At 42.9% G+C, this 11,762-nt stretch overlaps 1 protein-coding gene across 1 annotated transcript in view; it reads left to right on the top strand.

Annotated features, from left to right (window-relative positions):
• The first annotated feature begins 288 nt into the window (after positions 1-288).
• Positions 289-11,762, top strand: part of LOC306777087 (chemokine-like protein TAFA-5) — a 32,180-nt gene continuing 20,706 nt past the window's right edge. Inside the window, exons 1-2 of the mRNA XM_079268052.1 lie at positions 289-383; positions 11,419-11,568. Coding sequence (XP_079124178.1) covers positions 293-383; positions 11,419-11,568 — 241 coding nt within the window. The 5' untranslated portion in view covers positions 289-292. The remainder of the gene's footprint in view (positions 384-11,418; positions 11,569-11,762) is intronic.

Here is an 11,762-nt window from a genome sequence, read left to right as displayed (position 1 = left end):
CTGCCACTGCGCACCGTGACGCGCCCGGGAGCGCGGCGAGGACCCCGGCAGCTTCACCCGGAGAGTCCGGGGAGGGAAAACCAAAACAAATTATCACTCCTGCTTCAAAAAACAATCTCCTCCACTGTGGATTGGGCTCGTGCGTGGTTTTATATCCGAGAGATGTCACCCGTCTCTGGTCTGCGTCCTCTGCGTGGGACCGGGATGGATGTGGCGCAGTGAGGAGGCACCAGCCTGCGGATAATCACAGTTTGGACTTTCTGGTTCCCCGCGCGGCTCGCGGCTCTCCCTCATGCAGCTGCTCCGGCTGGCCTGGGCTCTGACTGCCTCTGCGGTCTGCTTCCTGCTGCTCCTGATCCTCCACAACCAGGTCCTGAGAGAAGGTATGGCTCTGTCAGACTTCATGTGTGTGGGCGTGTGTTACCCGTCTTATGAGGACATACGTCTGTTCACACAGTTACATTGTGGGGACTTGTCATCCGTATGGGGACAACCTCATTACATGGTAGGGTGAGAACTTGGTTTAAGGTTAGGGTAATGTAATGCAACTCAATGTAATCATGAAAGTCATGAAAACACAACTGTGTGTGTGTGTGTGTGTGTGCGTGAGGTCAAACTGAATGTCCAAAATGCCTCAACAGGTCAAATGAATGAGTTAATCAGTTTTTTATTCAGATGCTGTTGGTGTTCAGCGGACAGACTGGGTTAAAGTAGACTACGTAAGCGGATGAGGAGGTAATAAAAGGCGGGAGATGGAGAACCGATAAAACAGCAGCAAAAGCAGTAACACGAGTAACGGGTCCGCGCCGGAAGGAGTCGCTCAGGAAGCGGGCTGAACTCCAGCGTAGGGCCGCTGGTTTTTACTGGAAGAATCCAGAAAGATTAGAGACAAATGACGGTCACACACACACACACACACACACACACACACACACACACACACACACACACACACACACACACACACACTCACTCACTGCAAATGAATGATCATGTATTGCATAGATTTGATATTTGAGTGACACTTGATGCATTTCTGTTGTCATTTGGCAAAATATACGAGATGTTATTTCATTAGATTCAATAAATGAACAGATGTAATTTTCCACAGTTCGATTGATTGTTTACTCTGTGAAATGGATTCTTGAAATGTCTTTTTACAAAAACATAGAAAAGCTGCAAACTTTGACACCAGAAAATAAAAATCTTTTTCCAGAATCGTTTCAACTCTTAAAGGCAAAACAGTGTCTGTAACTCGTCACAACACGACGCACGAAAACATAAGAAACAACCTGATGATTCCCGAATCCCTGCTTTTCTACGAACTCTGCTCCGTTCCCGATCACCTGAACATCCCTCCCCTTACCTGCACACCTGTTTCCCCGTCAGCGCTGCGCTACACAGCCCACCGCCGTCCCTCGCTTTGCCAGACTGTCCATTGTTCTGTCCATCTGTTCTGCCTGTTTGACTGCACCTGTTCACCCACCAGACCTTTTGCCTCTTTAGCTTCACCCCCTCTGGATACGTTTTCTTTTGCCTGCCTAGCATTGCTGGATGAAGTGTTCAGACCTTTTACTTAAAGGGAAACTTCAACCGGCTTTGTATCGTGGAAATGTGGGCGGTATCGCCAAATAACAAGGTTCAGTTCCCCTCCGGTCAATTTCATGTGACTCTTTTTGGTGAACAGAACATTTTCTGGGAAGATATTTGTCGTGTGCATCCGTGCAGGATAATCTGAAAATGTTTGTTGAGCAACAGCTGAAGTCTGAAACCCTTTTTAGGAGAAATGTATCCGCTTCCACAGGATGATGTAGTGCAATGAAAACATACAGCATTTGGCTTTTAAAATGAAACTGAGCAAATACATTTTAAATGAGCGTAAACCCACAAAAATCTGTATGTATAATGTATGTAATTTATAAGAACACTCAAATTCAGAAAAAATAAGTTTTGCCAGCTCCACATGGAACTTCCTGATTGTGCAACTCCACACACTGTCATCGACCTTAAAATCAATCAACACAGCACGGTTGAGGCTTCACGCATTTCAACATTCATAACAAAGAACACAGTGCTCAACAGCTTGTGCTAAAAGACCAGGATATTAACTCCAATCGGGTCTAATCCAAACCATCTTAAATAATATAACTTCTTTTCAGTTTAACACATACTAGGGTTATAAAATGAATTTAAATGTTTAACCTGTAAAGCTGGTTATCTATGTTTCTGTGTTCCTTCTTTCAAAATGCTTGTTTACTCGTGAGAGGAATATATTTTCCCCAGATTACGTTTGAACACTTTTTAATCACGTGATTAATGTTGTAAATTGAAGCAAAACCGCGACAAATCGAATCGGCAAAGTTCAGGCAACACATTTATATGTTTAGTGCAAACATCACGGCGTGCATGAAAATAAATGTTTGTTGCGTTATTTAATATAATAAATCAACGCTGACTTACATGTGAACATGCGACACAAACAGCGGCCTCCTGGGTGAAAGTCCTGTGTGTGTTTGTCCGACCCGAGCTCACGCGGACACGGACTTTGATTAGAAACGTGTTCATGATACGTCAAAAACGTAACCCAGACCAGACCGTAATCCAAAATACGTTTCCCTCGAAATGTAATTGACAATGAAGTTCTGTTGTATGGGAACGTGAAAGCGATAACGCTTTGCAGTGGCCGTAGTAATTAGTAGTTTCCGAACAACAGTCAACATACTTTTCTTGTAATCGGGACCACGATTGATCCATGTATCCTTGACCACATGTTTATTATTGTCACTACGATGACAAAGGTCCCCTAAGCTTTGCAAAGTAGCAATATTAACCCAAAAGCAAAATGTTTCCTTTGACCAAACCAAATCTGAGCCATAGTGCTGTCACATGGTACAAACAGTGATTTCCCTTTGAGAGTCTAAAGCAGAAACTCTGCATACGAAGATGTTTCAGGTCATCCGTGCTGCTGCAAGAAGAAGATAACTTGTAAAAGTCCAGCAGCTGCTCATCGAAACTCAACGATCAGAGCTGAAACTCACTCAGCTGAGAAGGATCAGGTCACGCTGCAGAGACTCTTATTTTGAAGAGGGATGAGGTATCAGATCAGTATGTTTCTCTCTTTATTGACCATTGCGTCATCATATTCCTGCTACACATGTTAACATCTGTACTGGGAAATACAGTGAGCGTCCCTTTTAAAGAACATCAGCAATCTGTTTTCGGAGGTGTGTCTGCTGTCGTCTCTTCTTCACCGATCATCTCAGTGTGAAAAGCTTTAATGTGCACGAACCGCAGACGAAACTTAATTCCCACACGCTCTCTGTTTACTGACTTTCTCTTTTCTGTTCCTCTGCCTGCTCATGAGGCTCATTTAGATCCTGGAAAATAGCCTATTATGCAGCAGATACACTGTTGTGCCTGCGGTGTGGAAAAGCTTATCTAAGGAGCCTTCAGAGTCCAAATTAATTCTCAATGCTCCATTAAGTCGAGCGTATATTCATGGGAATTACGAACACATTGAATGAAAGAGAAGATCAGCAGCTGAGAAGGGAAAAAAACACAAACATAAATGAACGTAGCAAAATGCGGCAGAGGGTATAATTGGATTTGAATGAATTCATCTGGAGGGGGAACGTCAGCGAGTGGTTCAACAGTGAGCATGAAACCAACGCTCGTTTAAAAAAAATGAAATAACACGGTGCCTGCTGTGACGCCGGCAGACTTCACAATAAGAGTCTCTGCAGCGACAGAGTCAGGAACTACAGCACTGCTGAACGGCATGTTCTTTAAAAAGTCGGAAACAAATCAGAATTAAATTCAGAGATGTAATAAATGTCAAAACTCTTACTTGCTGTTTAGTATTTTAGTCCAACATTCCTCAGTTATGATGATCAGCGTCACAGAGTTTGGCCCAATCACAACTGTGCATTATTTTATGCTTTATTGATTGAAGACAGCTGTGGGACATCATCCAAGTTTATAGAAAATAAATAGAAAAGTAATAATTATAGAAAATAATCGTGATTGGAATACATATAAAGTAATATTTAACAATAGAAAGATAGTAATCGAATGTAAGTAATTAAATCCTCCATGACGGCGGCCCTCGATTGATTTCTGGATCACGGGCCGGAGGACGAGGAGGAAGCAGAATGAGCCAAATGAAGAGCACAGCCTGACCTTCGACCTTTCTGTGTCGGTGCCACTTCCTGTCTTGAAGCTGCTCTCAGCGTCACGTTAACATGCTCAACAGTGACGGCCTTAAAGACCTGTGCGGTGGTTTCCGTTTCAAAACAGCTTCGGGGACTTTTAGTTGGATTTGCGTGCTGCTGCAGAAACTCATTCGCCGCCATCAGAGGATCAGCAAGCAGCCGAAACCAACATCAAAACCAATTTCAGCCTCATCATTATTCCACTATCTTCACTCTCAGGACAAACAGTGGCTCCAGTGTTCTTGCGCTGTGATTGTTGTTCTTATTTTCAATTTGCAGGGGATTTATTAAAATACGATGATGGATAATAAAAGCGCATATCAATCTGTTTATCTTCCGTCCTCTCATTCAGGGAGAGATTACACGTCAGCCGTGAGTGAGAACACAGTGGTCCGAGCAGAGAAAAACAGCACGCTGTGGTTTCATTACTCGGCAATGTCAGCGAGACTGTGTTTCCTCTGTGATTCACTCAGACGCATCACAGAGTCAAATACATGTGCAAGAGTTTTACTGCGGAGATCAATCCCTGCAGGCGGGAAGACATCACAGCAAGTTCACTGCTGTACAAAAGAAACGATGATAATAAAGTCGTACACAATATAAAGAATTAAATAAGACATTATTTAAAAAATTTGTAAAAAAAACAAAATAGATGAAAGCTATTCCGCTCCAGTTTGACTAGTATTCCCTGGATGCACAAAGATACAAGATAAGGTATTTATTAGAAATAAAGAAAATAAATATCTGCTTTTGCAAATAAACACTTTGTTTAAGGCGATGGCACTTTACCAGCTTGAACGTTTGATCCTCTGGAACTTCAAGTAGCTTCACAAAATAATCTCAAGTCCACTTTTAGATTTTGTCTCAGCTTTCAGATGCATTTCACAGTTTTTCAATAAAAAGACAATGGAAATGTGTTTGATGTGGCTTACAAGTAAAAGACGAACTAAGCTGCAATTAGACACTCAGCAGACGAATAAAGATGATATGTGATAATTATAGCAGTACAAGAAAGTTGAGGTAAATATTGATGGTGTCATGGACCGAGGGTTTGCTTATTTGTTTTTAAAATCCTTCTCCTCATGTGTCATGTCTTCTTTTACTTCCTGCTTTTGTCTTTTTCTGTCACACCTGTCTTGTATTCGTGTTGGTTGCTCTGCCCTCGTTGTCACTATTGTTAGCCAATCATTGTGTTTCCCTCTCTCTGCGCCTGCCTTCTCCAGCTGTGTCTTGTTCTTGTGATTAGTTGTACTCGTGTGTGTTTCCCGTGCTTTCTTGTCAGTTGTCTCTCTGTGTTTGCAGCCATTGCTTGGCTGCTCTTCGTGTTCCGAGTAATTCATTATTATTTTTCTTCGCTTCCTGTTGCTTCTGCATTTGGGTCCACCTGCCTGCATTAATGTGACAAATAGCGTTTGTTTTTAAGCTTAAATGCGTTAAATATGTTATTTATTTTAAGAGAAGTTTGAAGTTACGGCACATTCATGTCCTCACAACCTTCAATACAACCATTAAGATTTCACTGCTGCTCAATACATCACATTGCTTTTTATTACACCACTTTATTTGTAATGTGCTGCACGTCTTCTTCAGGGACTTTGGCTGCAAATGAACTCCGAGCTCAATGTGGTGCCACTGGTTTCAAACTGGATGTGAATATATAACACCGAACACAGGGAGACAGGGAGGTGAGGACCGATGTGAGCGTCGCACAACTTAATGTGATAATACCGTGATCGTCTCAATCATTACACGTAACTATCCATCTAACATCTATCAAAGATAGATGCAAGTATGCAAGTATGTCTGCATGAAAAGATGTACAAAGATATATTATATATTCGCTAATGCTAATCGCGGTTAGCATTTCCCCATTGGCCGTAATGTCAAAATTAGCTTAGAAGCTAGCGACATGTTATGATGTTCATAGAAGACAACTTTAGTACTGTTAAAAGCATCTTGCTGTTCAACGGGACACCTGCGGCTTATAGACCAGTGCGGCTTATCGGTGTACAAATTATTTTTTTCTTTTAAAAATCAGCTGGTGCGGCCGATATACCGGTGCGCTCTATAGCCCGGAAAGTACGGTAGATACTTTAATATCGATGTGTCAGTAATATACAGTACTTTTCAACAACTAATAGTAATTATCAAGCCTACTTATTACGTATTAACACTTACTACATACAATACTCATCAACAATATACAATATCTATCAACAATAAACAATACTTATCAACTACATACAATACTCATCAACAATAAACAATACTTATCAACAGCATAAAATACTTAAAACATGCAATAATTATCAACAATATGCAATACTTATCAGCAATATCCAATGTGTATCAGCAATATGCAATACCGATCATCAACACACAACACTTCTCAGTATTACACAATGCTTAAAACACTGTACTACTCATTATGCAACAGTTAAAAACACCACATTGTTTAGTTTTCATAATTTCACGGGTTATTCCTGAAAGAGTCGGTGATGCAGACAAACGCAACGTGATGGAAACAGAAAGGTGACCGTGAACATTTTTTATTGTTCCGGAGACAACATGCTGCTCGGCTCCAGCGACTGATGAACCTGGAGTCTCCTTTCCTACCATGATAGAGGAGGCATGTTTTTAATCTGTCTTATTTTAACAGGACAATAAATCACGTGACCTTCATCTGAAAAGTGTTGTAACAGCTCTGAGAGGAAACCAGAGGACGAAGCTACTGCAGAGCTTCTGTGTGATCCTGGAAACTTTAAATCTGTTTCGTAAGATGCAGGTGTATCCACTGCATCAGTCTTCATTCTTATCATTTCCTCATTGTGTTTCTATCTCGCTAAACATTTCTGCTGTTTTTGAATATTCATGTTATTTCTGGAAGTTGAATAACGACTTTAGTCTTTCATCCAAAACTCTCATACTGTCCTCACTGGGGAGGTCAGTCTCCCACCGCTGGTTTTGTGTGTGTGTGTGTGTGTGTGTGTGTGTGCGATAGCGTCCATCCTGTCCGACCTTCGACCTTTGTGTCAGATATGATTCCATTCAAGGGAATGAAGGTGAAAGTGTCCTCTCTCTGTCGTGTAGCTGTCGTCCGATGTGAAGCTCGAACACTTTCCACTGTGACCTTTGAGCCTTTAAACATGAAAGTGCTGAGCTCACAGAGGTCTGACTGTCTGTATGTACACAGGGAGGAGGAGGAGGAGGAGGAGGAGGAGGAGGAGGAGGAGGAGGAGGAGGAGGAGGAGGCAGTAACCATCATGACAGCAGCTCTCAGACAGAGATGAGAGAGTTTATCAGCTTCCATGTTGCCTCGAGGCGAAGAGGAGGGGGAGGACACATCAGACAGAGAGCAGAAGTCGTGTTAATGGAGGCTGTCAGATGTAATTATGAGCTTCATTAAAACTGCAGAGTCTCAACAGAGAGATCTCAACACTGTTAGTGTTTTTAACATCAGTGGTGAAAAGTAACATTTCACTGCTTTCAAAACTTCAACCTGTTAAATCCTGATTTCGTGTCGTAGAATTGGTTTCTGCTAATCCAATCCTTGAAACTGCCGCTCACTCATGTTCTACAGCAGTATGACTCCAACTGGGTTTCTGGGACATTTGGTGTTTGTATACGTTGTGTTGATGTCATTTTCCTGTAGAAGTAGATGAACAAAATACTCGTTGTCTCACAGACATCAATCGTCCTGAACGATAAGTCACCTGACGGACAGCAGCGAAGACTCTGAGCCGATAGAAACGACAACGCCGTGTCTTCAGTCACGCTTCACAGAGACGCTGCTGACAGCGAAACGCTGCTCGCCACATCAAACATCTCTCAGCTCCCGAGTGCTGCTGCCGCTGCTACGATGCATTGTGGAGCTTTTCAGGACTTCAAAAAGCTGCAGCTGCAGACACGACAGAAGAGTTTATTCTTTGAACCAGCTGAAGGACAGAGTGGTCTTTAAAACCGCAAAACAACGATTTTATACTCAACAGAAAACCTGTCATAAGCATCCTCGTACTTTAGACACGATAGTTTCTTTTCCTATGACTAAAGATTTAATAAATACATGATTTTAAAGAACTTCCAGCTTCCAAAAATACTTTTTTGGGGAAGCCCGGTGAAAAGTGCATTACAGCAGTGTAGCACAGTGTTGGAGGAAGTATTCAGATCGTTTACTTAAGAGTTCTAACAGAAACATTGTTACAATACGCCGTGATACTGCATGCTTCTGAAAATGTTACTTGGTATATATTATATCATTAGAGTATTATCTCATGCATTGATGTAAAACATACTTTTCTCTTTGCTGGGAAAGTATTTCTTGAGTTTCCTGCACAGTTGTCTGGTCAGCTTCTCCAGCGACTTTTAAAAGTAAAGGTAGACGATCAACGCCATTGGTCACCTCGTTGGTATCATGTGACCGTCAACTTGCAGGTTGTAGTGGTCTCTCAAGTGTCTCTGTCTACGTCACTGCTTCATGGAAGTCTGCTGAATTGTAGTTTTGAGCTTCTCGCACTAAACGAGCTGTTGTTGATGTTGTTTTTCCTGCTCTGACCCTCGCTGCCCTCCGTCTTTCTGAAGAACTGCTCCCTCTGTTCTCCTGACTCTGAGGTCCTGGTCCTTTCTGAAGAGGGGCACGGTCCATGGCTCTATTGATGACAGCTCATCAGCATGCAGGGGGGGCTTCTGCCGTCCCCACGGCGACCAAATACAGCTTCTGTCCCCTCTGATTCACCCAACATTCACCCCTACATCGTCCGTCCTCTGCCCCAGCTGGGATTTTTCATTATCGATACCTTCAGACTTCAATGATTCCTTCCGTTCATTTGTGAAGTTCATTCTCGTGGCAGAAATAGAGCAGATGTTTCGCTTCAGTTCCGAGTCCAAAGTTATTCTTCAAACCCCTTTGGTCCACACTTAAATAACTCAACTGCTGTTGAGTAGATTGATATGACATCAAGTGCAGAGATTTGTGGCTCAAACGGGTTTAATCCGACTCTGGTGATCCGCTGACTTTTTTTTCCACAGTTACGGTTTTAAGAGGAATTTTCCAGGTGTTCTGGTGTAGAGGTCCTGGAGGAGGTTCAAGCTATTCTTGAGGAGTTTTAAGAAGTCTTGAAGAGACTTCGGGGGTCTTTAAGAAAGGTAGAAAGGTCACAAGGAGCTTTAGCTGTCTTCAAAGAGGTTTCAGTGGTCCTTGAGGAGGCTTTATCTGTCCTTGAGGAGGTTAAAGAGGCATTGAAAAGGTTCCAGGCTTCCCTCAGAAGGTGCCAGAGATGGAGGTTTGTGAAATCCTTTCGGGATTTTCCCAAGCCATTGTCAGTTTGTTTGGCTCGTCCAAATCAGGGTGAAATTGATACTTCTGGTTCATTTTATATTTTGTCTGATTTGCTTTCACTGTTCACAAATTAAAGCGGACCAAATCAAACAATTGATTTGCTGAGGTGCGTATACGAAGGAGACCATTTATCTTCTGGACCTCGAGAGTTGCTACTTCCATGAAGGGATCAGAGGTTTTGAAATATTGCTGTTGAAGTTTTTGTAAAGCAAAGATTGGACGTCTGCAATCGAAGCGCAGTCGTGTTCGCCTGGAAGCACTCCACGTCCACCTCATGCAAATGTTGTTTTGGTCTTCTTTCAGATGAGTGGAGAGAGAGTGGAGTCACTATGTGATTCCCTCTGTAAAAACCTTTCACTCTATGTCAGCAAAATGAACCTGGCTGTATCAAGACTTCCTGCACTAGATGTATGCAATTTAGCACATATTTGATATGATAATGCTTCATTTGCATATTTAAACGTAAACTGACAATTTCAGAAAAGTTGTGGTAGAAAAAAACAATTGTCTAAATGTAAGTAATGAACTGAGGACGTTTTCAGAATTCACCTGAGGTGTCTTCCCTTAGCAGAGGCCTGTCAGCCAATCAGAGAGCAGGATTCTGTTTCTGTGCTTGCTGTCGTATCTCTTCTGTAAAAATGTTGGATGAGTGTGTGAGGATGAGCTGAGTGACAGACCGAGTGACAGGAAACAATCAGCCGCGAGTCGGTTCAGACGTTCAGCAGCCGTCAGTTAAAACACCGAACTGGTCATTTGAAGCTCGTTCAGCGTCGCAGCAGCAGAAGTGAAGAGGGATTCTTCTTCCTGTCTCACTGTTATAACTTTCATCACAGGAGAGTTGCAGCCTTTCACAGTAATGTGTCAGCTGGTGGAGGCTGAGACTGCAGACAGAAATTGTGTTTCCCCAAACTAAGAAATAGAGTAAATAATATTCAACTTCCAGTCAGTCTGTGAACGGGTTTCAAACTGCAGCAGTTCGTCACTTGTGACACTAATGAGGCAGTTAACAAAATAAAAGACTTGGCCTGTTAAGAAAACACCAGGAAAACAGTTTTTTTTTTTTTAAACACCTGCTAATTGCAAGATATGCCTTTATTTGGGAAATTCCATCATCGGCAGATAATAACTTCAAGTGAGCAGTGATTCAGCTAATGATGAACTTTGGTCTGTTTTGGTCTTTTGACTCGTATAAATGAAAATGACGTTTGTTGCAGCCGCGGAGACGGATGGAAGGCTAGTTAGCGAGGTGACTAGCATGTCCTCCAGAGCGACGGGGAGTTAGATCCAGCGCTGCTCAGCTCGTTCAGCTCCTTTATTGTAACCAGTGTATCAGTAGAGCACAGTGGAATTAGGAAGCTAGCTAACTAGCCTGCGGTAGCTTGCTAATTCCACCGTGCTTTAATGCTGCACTGGTTGCAGAACAAAGTTGTCACTCATCTGGTTGTAGCGATGTGCTTTCCTACGCTGTGAAAAGACGTTACTGCTCCACTGCTCCTTTTAGTCGTCGCGGCAAAATCTCACCTCCGTGACTTTTTGGGCAGTTTAGTTTATCCAACGGTCGCAACGGCAACAGCACACACAAGAAATGGACGCCGCTCTGACCATCCTGCAGCGTCGATTTGAATGGGAGTGTTCGTTCTGCTCCAGTGTTAGTTCCATAGATTATATTCTCTGATCTAGTCTGTACTACTCACCACCTGTAACGACGCTGAAGCCTCTGCAAAGTGAGTTCAACTGTATCGGAACAAAAATAAAATAAAAGGAAACGTTGCAATTTTCAAAATGTTTTTTGAGTGAATACGGAACTTTTGTCATCAAAGCAAAAACACTTCAAATGTTTGTTTACTTGATGGACTTGCGTTCCTTCCTCAGGTCAGCTGGCAGCGGGGACCTGTGAGATCGTCAATCTGGACCGAGACAGCAGCCAGCCGAGGAGGACCATCGCCCGGCAGACGGCCCGCTGCGCCTGCAGGAAGGGACGGATCGCCGGGACGGCACGAGCCCGACCGGCCTGCGTCGACGGTGAGACGCAGCCTGCTGCCAACAGCTACCCATTCAAATGAATGACCAAATATCTTGTTTTGTCCATGTACGACACAATGTCTCACGGCTGGTTTGGGTTCAAATTGTTACTTTGTCATCGTTGGGGAACAATGTTGACTGTCGGTTGGAAACAGGCGGCAGCCTTTGGGTCTGAAATGTGAATGCGGAAGTTC

The sequence above is a fragment of the Melanostigma gelatinosum genome (assembly GCF_949748355.1).
Source record: "Melanostigma gelatinosum genome assembly, chromosome: 1".
NCBI classification, from domain to species: Eukaryota; Metazoa; Chordata; class Actinopteri; order Perciformes; family Zoarcidae; genus Melanostigma; species Melanostigma gelatinosum.
The sequence above is the reverse complement of the archived record's forward strand: the minus strand, read 5'-3'. Positions and strand labels throughout refer to the sequence as shown.